Here is a 12,317-nt window from a genome sequence, read left to right on the forward strand (position 1 = left end):
AAATCCCTTCATATTAGTTAGATAAATCTCCAGTGCTAAAACACTTGTCGGATGCTGCAAGAACACAAATCTTAGGTATTTCTACACTTTCGTTCGGAATGTAAAATCATTATACCAGCGTCACTGGAAAAGATTTATTTGATTTATTCTACACTATACACTTTGTGTGTTCACTTTATTTCTAAAAAGAAATAAATCTTCACGAATTGACAGAATATCGGGAGAAATACTGCAGTCAGTAGGTGACAAAAGGTTAAATATCATCCTTTTTATGTGTGTCGATGTATCTGTTTGGAATTCGGAAAAATTGCCATCTGATTGGCGTACCTTAATTTATATTCCACTACACAAAAAGTAGGCACTACTAGATATAAAAACAACCGTACATTGTCACTAATAATACAATGTACATGCCAGTGAGATTTTGTTGAAACAACATTTGAAACAGATTAAAAACTAACATTATTAAATACCATAGGAACAAGCAGAGTTTGTAAAGGAAAATGGTACACGAGAGCAATTACTTAACCTGAGACAAGTCGTAGAAAAGTTAAGAGAATTTAAAGTACCTATCATAATATGCTGTGTTGACTGCTAGAAGGCATTGTATAAGTTAAAAAAATCTTTGGTCCATTTTAATAGAGATGAGTGCGCCAATACAGCTAGTGACACTCAATAAAAATATGTATCAGTCCAGTATGGCAACAGTAGGGCTAAATCAGAGGCTCTTAAGCCAATTTAGAGCCGAGAGATGGGTTAGATAAGGATGCGTTTTATCATCTGACTTATTCAAGATTTATGGTGAACGTATCATAAGGATAGCTTTAGAGGGATGATTAGGTGGATTAACGATTACTGGTAGAAATATCTCCAATTTAAGATTTGTGGATGACACTATACTTATAGCAGCAAATGAACAAGACATGCTAGATCTCCTACGAATAATTGAATTGAAGTTGATTTTCAAATTAACGACAAGTAGTCTATCTCTGACAATAATCATTAAATTCAGGTAAAAATGTTATACAGATATTTGAAGTTTTCAAATAGTTTATAATATGAGGAATAGCAATTGAAAATTGTGAAGACATATCTGATTTTGCTTTGTTTTTTAAACGATCTTAAAAAAGTAAACAAAATATGTTTAGAATTTACAGGGATAAAAGGCAGATTTCGAGCATATAGTTTAATCAAATCTTGCCCAAGTATACTTTCGCTAACTTAGCATCATCAGGGGCATCTGAAATAAGCCAAAAGAACTCCATTGTAACAAAAAAAATAAGTGAAAAAAACTTTGACAAGAAATCAAAGACAAAAAATTTGATTTCTTGTCAAAGTTTTTTCCACTTATTTCTTTTGTTACAATGGAGTTCTTTTGGCTTATTTCTGATGCCTCTGATGATGCTAGGTTAGCGAAAGTATACTTAGGCAAGATTTGATTAAACTATATGCTCGAAATCTGCCTTTTATTCCTAATAAATTCCACATATTCGAGCATTCAACCTACTTCTATTTTACAAAATATGTTTTGACTATAAAACGTTTTTTTATGTATTTTAGAGGAAATGGTTAAAAATTACAATTCAAACAAAGTTTTTTATATTTGAGAATTTTTAAATCAAAATACATAAACAATTATTGACCCAGATAATTGCAAAAAAAACCTTATTTTTAAGTAATTCATAACTTTGATTATTGCTCGTCTGCTATAATTTTTCCAATAAGTCACGACTCATTTTAAAAAAATTTATTTATGTTTTGTGTCAAAACACAAGTGAAACGTACGCCGATGTGTGTAGTATATAGTATACAGTATACAAAATGTAAGTATGCTGTATTCCACGAATATACGTCAGTTTTGGATTATCGCGACAACGAATATTTTAGTGTGCAACATAAAAAGTACTTGTTGGTGTTGGGGTATTTTATAAAGGTTGTACCTTTTATGAGAACGGCCACATCGAGCGTAATATACGGGAGATGGTTCGAAGTAACTGGTCCTCATAAGACATCCAACTGTCACTTATGGCTCCACGTGCCACACCCCGGGCAACTGCAGTGGTCTGTAGGCTAAACTAAGTGAGGGTAACCACCGAGCGATTGCCGGTATAAGCAATCTCCACTTACTAGCCAACAGCTTCGGGTGGATGAGCTAGTAAGTGTTAGGGCACTCTTTTGTCCTGAGACTGAGAAATCGGTCTCGAAGGCGGATGAACCCTACAGAATGGTCAACGGCATAAGGATGCAGAAGGCAACGGGGAGCCACTGCATTAAGGACTCGTAGAGTACCCCTAGTAGTAATCATCATGGTGGACATGCAAAGGAGAAGTACTGATCATGGACATCGGATACCAAGATTCGGCAGAGGAAGACAAATAGATAAGTACAAGGCTTCCTCGGTCGTAAACCTGCGAAACCCTTGTAATAAGAAAAAGACAACCATAAAAATTGCTACGTGGAATGTGAGGAGCTTATTCTCTTCGGGAAAATTAGATAACGCCGTGTTGGAAATGGATCGTTTGGGTATAGACATATTAGGCATAAGCGATACACAATGGCCAGGAAATGGCAAATGCCCCACAACTAATCATGGTATGTTTTATTATGCCGGAAGTGACACCACAACCCATCGATACGGAGTTGGAGTCATCATCTCAAAAAAATGGAAAGATGCTGTAGCAAATTTTACTCCATTCTCAGAGCGCGTGATGTTAATACAACTGAAAGATAAGAAGAACATAATAAACATCATACAAGTGTACGCTCCTACAGCAGGCAAAGACGAAGAGGAAATAGAACAATTCTATAATAACTTAGAAGAGGTGATGAGAACAACAAAGAGACAACACATTAACATAGTAATGGGCGATTTGAACGCCAAGGTAGGTCAGGGTAAAGTTGGAGAAAATGTCGGTGAATACGGCTTAAGTAATAGAAATGAAAGGGGTGATCGTTTAGTTCAGTTTTGTCAAAGCGAAGATTTAATAATAACTAATACATTCTTTAAATTACCCCCAAGGACTGTATACGTGGACGTCACCTCAACACACACAAGAAAAAGTAATCAGAAACCAAATAGATTACATAATGGTGACAAAAAGATACCGTAATGCCGTGAAATCTACTAAAACTTACCCTGGAACTGATATCGGTTCGGATCATAATCCAGTAGTATCTGTGTTAGAAGCTAGACCAAAGAAAATGAAAAAAAAACATCATCCCAACGTTAGACTTAAGTCAGCTTAAAAGTGAACACCGACGACAAACAGTGCGCGAAGAAATCAACACCGACCTCAGTGTAGCAGAAAACCAAATCCGCAGAACAGACAACATAGATGAAAAACTGAAGTATATAAACACTATAATAAGAACTACGGGAAAGAAACACCTAACCAAATCTCCAAAGAAACATAAGGTGTGGATGACACCAGACATACTAGAACTAATGGATGAAAGACGCAAATTGAAGAATAATTCAGAAAAATACAGAGAGGTTGATAAGAACATAAAGCAAATAATAAAGAAGGCCAAAGAATCATGGATTAAAGAACAATGTGTAGAAATGGAAGACTATGAAAGAAAGTATGACACATTCAATATACATAAAAAAGTAAAAGAACTTACAGGAACCCAAAGAAGACATCAAATAAGTTTGCTTAAGGACAAAGACGGAAATATTATTGTAGACTTAACAGAAAAAAATAATAGATGGAGTGAATACATAAGAGAATTGTTTGAGGACAACAGAAATAACATTGACAAGGTAAATGCTAAAACGGGACCTGAAATCCTAAAATGTGAAGTAGAAATGGCACTTAGAAATTCCAAAACTGGAAAGGCAAATGGACTCGATGAGGTTCCTACTAAATTACTAAAGCTCTTGAATGATGAATCAATAGGTATAATATTGCACTTATTTAACACAGTATACAATACTGGTATTATACCTCAAGAGTGGCTGCTGTCTACATTCGTTACACTGCCAAAGAAATCCAATGCAAAAGAATGTTCAGAACATCGAACAATATCTTTAATGAGCCATCTACTAAAGATATTTCTAAAAATCATCCACAACCGAGTTTATCAAAAGTTGGAGTCAGATATTAGTAATACACAGATGGGGTTCAGAAAAGGACTAGGTACTCGAGAAGCTCTCTTCGGTTTGAATGTTCTTACACAAAGATCGCTAGACGTTAATCAAGAAGTATATGCATGTTTTATCGATTTTGAAAAAGCGTTTGACAGAGTACGCCACGATAGGCTAAGAGACATTCTTGAAAGAAAAGACATAGATAATAAAGATCTGCGAATAATTCTCAACTTATATTGGAATCAGAAAGCTAACATCAAAATAGAAAACGAGATATCAAAAGCAATAGAAATACGTAGAGGAGTAAGACAGGGATGCATTTTGTCACCACTGCTATTTAATGTATATAGTGAAAGCATCTGTCAGGAAGCCCTTTTGCAAGCAAATGAAGGAATCGTAATCAATGGAGAGGTTGTAAATAATATTCGATACGCAGACGACACTGTACTAGTTGCAAGAACAGTAGAAGAATTACAACGATTACTTACAAACATAAATATTGCTTGCAACAATTATGGCATAAACATTAATATCAAAAAAACCAAGTATATGGTCTTCAGTAAAATCATGACACAACCAGCACATATTAGTATAAACTAATTAGTATAAAGTTATAAATACTTGGGAACTTTAATAAACGAAACTGGAGACCAAAACAATGAAATAAAAAGACGTATCGAAATTGCCAGGGCCACCTTCATAAAGATGAGAAAATTCTTCTGCAACAGATATATAAGCATCCCTCTACGATTAAGAATGCTAAGTGGCTACGTATTTAACACGCTATTATACGGTGTAGAGGCCTGGACTCTCAAACAGAACAACATAGATAATAAAGATCACATAAAGATCATATTGAAAGTTTCGAGATGTGGTGCTACCGTCGAATGCTGAAGATAAGTTGGGTTGAAAGAATCACAAATCTTGAAGTAATACAAAGGATAGGAAGAGACCCAGAAATTTTATTAACGATAAAACGAAGAAAACTCGAGTATTTGGGTCACCTGATGAGAGGTCATAAATACGCATTACTTCAAAATATAATGAAAGGAAAAATAGAAGGAAAACGGAATCCAGGCCTTAGAAAAATGTCGTGGATGCGGAATTTGAGAGAGTGGTTTGGCTGCACCACTAATGAACTTTTTAGGTCAGCTGTAAACAAAGTCAGGGTAGCCTTGATGATTTCCAATCTCCGATAGGAGTGGCACAAGAAGAAGAAGATAAAAAGTACGAAAGTATTTTGCTCTAATAATTACTCCAATAAACAACAATATAATTTGCAATTAACTTTCGTTCTTCATATTTTGCACAGTAAAATATTCGTTGTCGCGATAATCCAAAACAGACGTATATTCGTGGAATGGGGTATATATACACATCGACGTTCGTTTTACTTTATGATTTGACCTAATTTGTTTGAAAATGAATCCTGACGCATGTGAAAAGTTATAACAGACGAACAATAACTTTAGAGTTGCACAAGTTTGACTTGAATGTTTGAACTTGACTTGAGTTTGACTTAATTTCAAGTCAAACTCAAGTCAATCCTTCTGACAAATATTTCAAGTCAAGTCAAACTGGTCAATCGTACAGATTTGAAAATTCAAACTGTTTGTCAAACTAGTTTGAAAGAGTTTGAAAAATAATTTTTAAATTAAAATTAAAGTAAAACTTTTAAATGTAGATATTTATTTTTTTCGAATCCTGAGAAAACTAATAAGTATTTTTGAAAAATTTAAACGCAGATTGAAAGATTGCGTTATTACCGAGGGCCGAAAGTCTCTCAGAATAAATAAAAAGTTTCTTTTGAATGAAATATTTGGAATTAATAACAACACTAAATTTTTCTTTTTATTTTCACCCCCTGTAACTTATTAAAATCAAGATTATAGAAGTTTTCAGGAATGTTCGTCCCTCAGAAATGATGTAATCTTTCATGCTGCGTTAAAATTTTTTTTTTAATTTTTATTAGTTATCTCAGGATTTGAAAAAAATTAATACATTTAAAACTCATTGAACATTTTAATAAGCGACATGTTACGCCTATGCCCTTAAGGGTTACAATAAAATAAGACTATTTGGTTTTTCAGTGGGCAGCTCAAAATAAAATGATTTGGAATTTTTATGACTTTCTTTTATTAAAAAAGGCATTTATTTATCTTAAAGGGCCAGTTAGGAAAAACATGTGGTACCAAGCTGCTAGTTCACTCGAAAATATGTACCACAATACAAAAGTTAGTATTGCTGTATATTCGTTGGTATTTCTTTAAAATTCAAAACTAACCATAGGGTTATTAGACCTGGATCCCGCGTACCAAAAAAAATTGATTAATAGCAAGCTGAAAATTTGATAATAGCTTAAGGGTGTCTACTCGGACAAACTTTGATGTACGGGAATACTGGAACAGGGGAAGTTTTAATTGTCGAACAGTTTAAAAATTTGGAACGTCAGATTACGAAAAGGTCCCATGCATTTTGTCGGTCAGAACATCAAATTGATTTGTTACCCTTTCATTAAACTCATGCAAAAATCAGACTGCTATTATTAACCAACATGATTCTTGTAATTTGACATGTTCTTCGTGTTCCATTCATTAAAATGCCCAGTTGGTGATAAACACCAGTCTGATTTTTGCATGATAGTTTAACGAAATGGTAACAAATCAATTGGAAGTTCTGTCCGACAAAATACATGGAGCGTTTACGTAGTCTGACGTTCCAAATTTTTAACCTTTTTCACAATTAAAACTTCTTCTGTTCCAGTGTCCCCATACATCAAAGTTTGTCTGACTAGACACCGTTAAGCTATTAACAAATTTGCAGCTTGCTATTAATCAATATTTTTTGGTACGCTGGATCCAGGACTATATGGTTTTATATCTACAATTTAAATTTTTTTCGAATACAGGCTACAAATGTTGGGTTTAAATTTTTAAAAAATTAATGTATAATATGCATTAAGTTTTCTTAATAATTATCCTAACTGGCGCGTTTATTGGGTTTTATTTGTCTGTCTGCGGTTTAAATATCGTATCAGCCAATACATTTCTATTTTTATTGAAATTTGTCAAAAAAATTGTTTGGACCTTGTTGGGAGGGGGAATTTCCCCTACCCCCCCCCGTTGACCCGCCACTGAACAAATAAAGGCGTAAGCGGTCTCATTTAAAATTGAAAATAAACACGTTGCGTGATATTCAAACTTTTCAAACTGTTTGAAGATGTTTGAATTCAAGTCAAACCTAAAGATATCGAAATCAAGTCAAGTCAAACTTTTTTACACAAAAAGTTTGATTTTCAAGTCAAGTCAAGTTTGTTGAGTAAAATCAAACTAGTTTGACTTGATGCATCTCTAAATAACTTTGTTTTTCCATAATGACATGTAATAACTACTTCAAATTTTGGAAGTTAATGAGTTATCAAATTGTGCTTGATTTCAAACAGATCGAAGCAATAGTTTTATAAGCTATCAATTTGTTTTTTCTGAAGAGCGATTATTTAAACAACTGTACTTGCGCAAACAGTCACTCTAGGGGTCTGTTGTGATACAACATAGTTGTAGCAACGCAACGGTTGTAGTTTACGGAATTCATGCAAGGTGTTAATGTAACAGTTAGACAAATAGAGTACTGGCATTATATAATAACTATTAATATCTATGTTAATTTTGCCGAAATTTGTATATTATTATTTATTAAAAACCCACTTACTGGTATTCGACTTTGATCCGTGTACCATGGTTCATACCGGTTACTAAAAGCTCTCGGTCTTCTCCATTCCTGCATATTAAAGCCTGGATCTTCATTGACAACTGTTCCATTGGAAGATACCTTTCTCTATAAAACAAATAAATGTATACATGAGAGAAACGGAAAAAGATATAGCTCAGAAGAGGAGTCATAAATAGTAAAATGACTGCTGAATGTACAAAGGTAACAAATAGATAGAAGGCTTTGATCGCAAATTCAGTATCTTTTCCATATAGGTCTCAATGACCACAATCAAGGTCCTACCGGCAAAACGTCGTCACAGTAAGGCAGCTTTGATTTAAATTATTGTTGTTATTAGCAGACTTGATGTCTGTTTGGTACAACAGTCGTGAAAGTATACCAGGCCCAAATGAAAGGTTTTTCCAGTTAAAGTTCGGAGACTTGTATATTTGTTAAACGGAGATATTATACAATAAGTCCAAGAGTAGTAAAAGACAGATTTTAGAGGCAGCCACGAACACATCTCCCATATGAATGGATGCGAGCTATATAATACCAAATTTTAATAAATGAAACAGAAAACTATGTAAAATCTATCGAGAAGTAATGTTATCATTCATTTAAATAGTAAGTATAATAGTCCAGAAAGCCACTGCGCATCCGCTAGGAAAAATATTCTGATTCGGATTTTTTGCACAATCTTACTCAAAAAGGACCCCTTTTAACAAATTTGCATGTTGCCAGGTCCAAAAGTTGGTCAAAATTTTTTTAAACGTTTTTTTTTTTTTTGTTTTTTTCCTAAAATTATTTTCTTTGCATCGAACAAAGTTTTTTTAGGTTTTTTGGATCATTTCAAACAGAAAAGGTCTTTAGTGACTTTTCTCTAAAGTTGATAGTTTTTGACATATATGCGATTAAAAAATTTAAAATTGCAAAATCGGCTATTTTTAACCCTCAAAACTATGTGAAACACAGAAAATTTCGATGTTGCCAAGGTAAGAAGATATTCTTTGAACATCGATTGATGAAATCCCGAAAAGTTTTTTGCAATACAATATCGAAAACCCCTTTGTTTTTTAATTGCCAATCATGCGGGCGCTTTATTGGCAACCGTTGCATGTATATGTAACATGCGTAAATATATGTGCGGAAAAATATTCTGATTCAATTTTTTTTCACCATCTTGCAAAAAGGTTCCTTATTAACAAATTTGCATGTTGCCAGGATCAAAAACGTGTCACAAGAAATTTTAAACAATTTTTTAAACTTAAAATGTTCTCCGATTACATAAATATACACATGCAACGGTTGAAAATAGTGTCGCTCCCGCTTGATTAACAATTAAAAAACAAAGGAGTTTTCGATATTGTCTTGCAAAAAGCTCTTCGGGATTTCATCAATCGATATTCTTAGAATATCTACGTACCTTGATATCACTGAAATTTTTGGTGTTTCACATAGTTTTTGAGGGTTAAAAATGGCCGATTTTGCAATTGTTAAAATTTCAATCGCTAATATCTCGAAAACTATCACATACAGAAAAGTCACTTAAGGTCTTTTCTATTTGGAATGATCCAGAAAATCTAAAAAAAATTGTCCGATGCAAAAAAATTAGTTTTAGGAAAAAACAAAAAACAAACGTTTAAAAATTTTTTTGAATTTTTGATCCTGGCAACATACAAATTTGTTAAGAGGGGATATTTTCAAGCAAGATGGTGGAAAAAAATTGAATCGAATATTTTTCCGCACATATATTTACGCATGTTACATATACATGCAACGGTTGCCAATCAAGCACCCGCTTGATTGGCAATTAAAAAACAAAGGGGTTTTCGATATTGTATTGCAAAAAACTCTTCAGGATTTCATCAATCGATGTTCAAAGAATATCTTCTTACCTTGGCAATATCGAAATTTTCAGTTTTTCACATAGTTTTTGAGGGTTAAAATGACCGATTTCGCAATTTTTAAATTTTTAATCGCTTATATGTCAAAAACTATCAACTTTAAAGAAAAGTCACTAAATACCTTTTCTGTTTAAAATGATCTAAAAAATCTAAAAGAACTTTGTTCGATGTAAAAAAAATAATTTTAGGAAAAAAACAAAAAAAACGTTTAAAAAAATTTTGGCCCACTTTTGGACCTCGCAACATGCAAATTTGTTAAAAGGGGTCCATTTTGAGTAAGATTGTGCATAAAATCCGAATCGGAATATGTTTCCTAGCGGATGCGCAGTGGCTTTCTGGACTATAAGGAAATATACTCACAGAAAAAATTAAAGTAAACGATAAAGCACCAAATTGAATTTTCTGTAGATGGATCCTGCCTAGACCAGAATTCCTTACACATTGGAATAAATATAGTATTTGTAGACTTAAGAAATACTGACGAACCGGTACCAAGATCAGAACACTGAGAACAAATGCACAAATTGGAAATACAGAACTAATAGACACCACCAAAAAAATATGTAATACTTATAGAAAACTAAACATTGTTTCCTGTGAGGATATTTATATAGTACTCGAAGAACACACCGAAAACATAGAAGAAAAAATGCGAAGGAATGGCTATATCGGTGAAAATGAAAATAATTTGAAAAGGAAAAGATGTGTTTGATCTGATTCCTGAAGATCTGAGTTACATGGTCATAAGCAAACAACATTAAAAATACACGCTAATAACAAGTATTGTTATTAATTACGCGCATATAATACTTACAAGTGGACAGTACGATAATATTACAGAAGAGGTTAAATACAGGTGCCTAGGCTTTACATTAAGAAATCAATTAACAAGATTAAGCATCGTAAAAAATAAGAACAGCAATTAGACAACTCAAGTCCATCTTGTGGAATAAACACCTGGGCATGAAAATAAAGACTAAGGTGTATAAAAAATTAGTGTTTTGGAAGAATTAACAAAACAACCATCAGACCAATAATGACATAGGTACGAGAATTGACACAGAGAGAACAAAGAAGTTATGGATAAAACAGAGATAAAAACGCTTCAAAAATTCGATGGAACGACACTATAGGACAGAGCTAGAAATACAGAGGTACGACGAAGATTCAAGGTGGAGAAACTGGGTAAGAAACGAAAAAGTAGAGTGAAACGACCACATAAGCCGAATGACAACTAATAGAGTAGTAAGGACGGCGAGAGACGGTTCCCCAATAGGAAAATGAACAGTGTGAAGACCACGAAAACGATAGAACGACAACTTACTGGAGGCACATTGAAAAAACAGACAGAGTCATGTCCACACAAAAAGAAGAAGAAACAAAAGAAAATATGAGTTGTGTGGATCTGCTGTAAGAAAAATGGAAAACGTTGAGAAAGTATTGAAAAGTAAAATATCTTTGAATATGTATAATATAATGCTTACCATATCGTCCTTACTGTCTTTTTGTTTGGGATTATAAATCTTCCTTCTAAATGCAAATGCAATACCGCCAACCGTTAGGAAAACTCCTATTACAGCTGCTATTGGAATTACCGTCCCAGATAATTCTTCAGATGATCGAATCGGTAAATCGGAAGTTAACAATTCATTTGTAGACTCAACATCATTTTGACTAACTTTTTCAGTTGTGATTTTTTCTGTAGTACTAGTTGTTGTTTCCGTGGTTCTTTCGCTAATAGTGTTTTTAACATCATCTATCCTCACCGGTTTTAAGACTGTGTTAGTATTAGAATTGGTGTTTTTGGGGGGTGTTCTAATCTCTGGATAGTAAGGTTGCTTTGGTATGAATGTGGGAGGGTTGATCACAGATGGATTAGTGTTTGGAAAGTTTGGTGGTAGAGGAGGTGATTGTCCGGGCCTTGGGATGATTCCTGGGTAGTTGATGAACCCTCTTGAAGGTGGTCTGATGGGCATGGAAGGGTTAAAACGGGAGTTGGCAGGTAAGATGTTTACGTTTACTTCTGATTTTGCGGTGAGTTGGCCATCGCTTGCAGTAACGTAGAGATGTAGGTTTTCATTTGCCTGAAAAATGAAAAATGTTAAAGCCAATGATATTTAAGCAAGAGTAAGTACTAAATAGAGAATAAATGTTGTCCAAATATGATTTAATTAACAATTTTCTTGTACAGTGTAGTTTAATTTAAGCCGCAGTTCCATTTTGGATTTTAAAATACTGCGTGTAATATTTCTCTTTTAATTTAGTCACACAATTCACGTCAAAATGACTAAGTCAACTCCTCTGGCAAATGGATCAACTGTGTTTCTACTTTACGTGAATATATTTATTTCGATCATATTATTTTATAATCATTTGGATATATGTATATCTCAAGTGACCACAACCTTCTTTGAGCAGACATGCAACTCAAACTAAAAAAAAAAATAAAACAGCCACCAAAACACATAGAATTAATCCAAGAAAATTTACAAAAGCTGATCTCCAGTGGCGTAACCAGGGGGTGGGTTTAGGGTTTATAACCCCCCTACTGGGCTGTACTTTGAGCTCTATATGCTTAAAACCATTTAATTTTTTTCATACCCCCCAGAGAC

The 12,317-nt window shown here is 33.7% G+C and overlaps 1 protein-coding gene across 1 annotated transcript in view; it reads right to left on the reverse strand.

Annotated features, from left to right (window-relative positions):
- The window catches only part of LOC126879894 (tyrosine kinase receptor Cad96Ca), a 153,815-nt gene that overhangs the window by 94,726 nt on the left and 46,772 nt on the right, over window positions 1-12,317 (reverse strand). Inside the window, exons 3-4 of the mRNA XM_050643238.1 lie at window positions 11,190-11,789; window positions 7,799-7,924 (exon numbers count right to left, since the gene is read on the reverse strand). Coding sequence (XP_050499195.1) covers window positions 7,799-7,924; window positions 11,190-11,789 — 726 coding nt within the window. The remainder of the gene's footprint in view (window positions 1-7,798; window positions 7,925-11,189; window positions 11,790-12,317) is intronic.

The sequence above is a fragment of the Diabrotica virgifera genome, chromosome 2 (genome assembly GCF_917563875.1).
Source record: "Diabrotica virgifera virgifera chromosome 2, PGI_DIABVI_V3a".
Classification (NCBI taxonomy): domain Eukaryota; kingdom Metazoa; phylum Arthropoda; class Insecta; order Coleoptera; family Chrysomelidae; genus Diabrotica; species Diabrotica virgifera.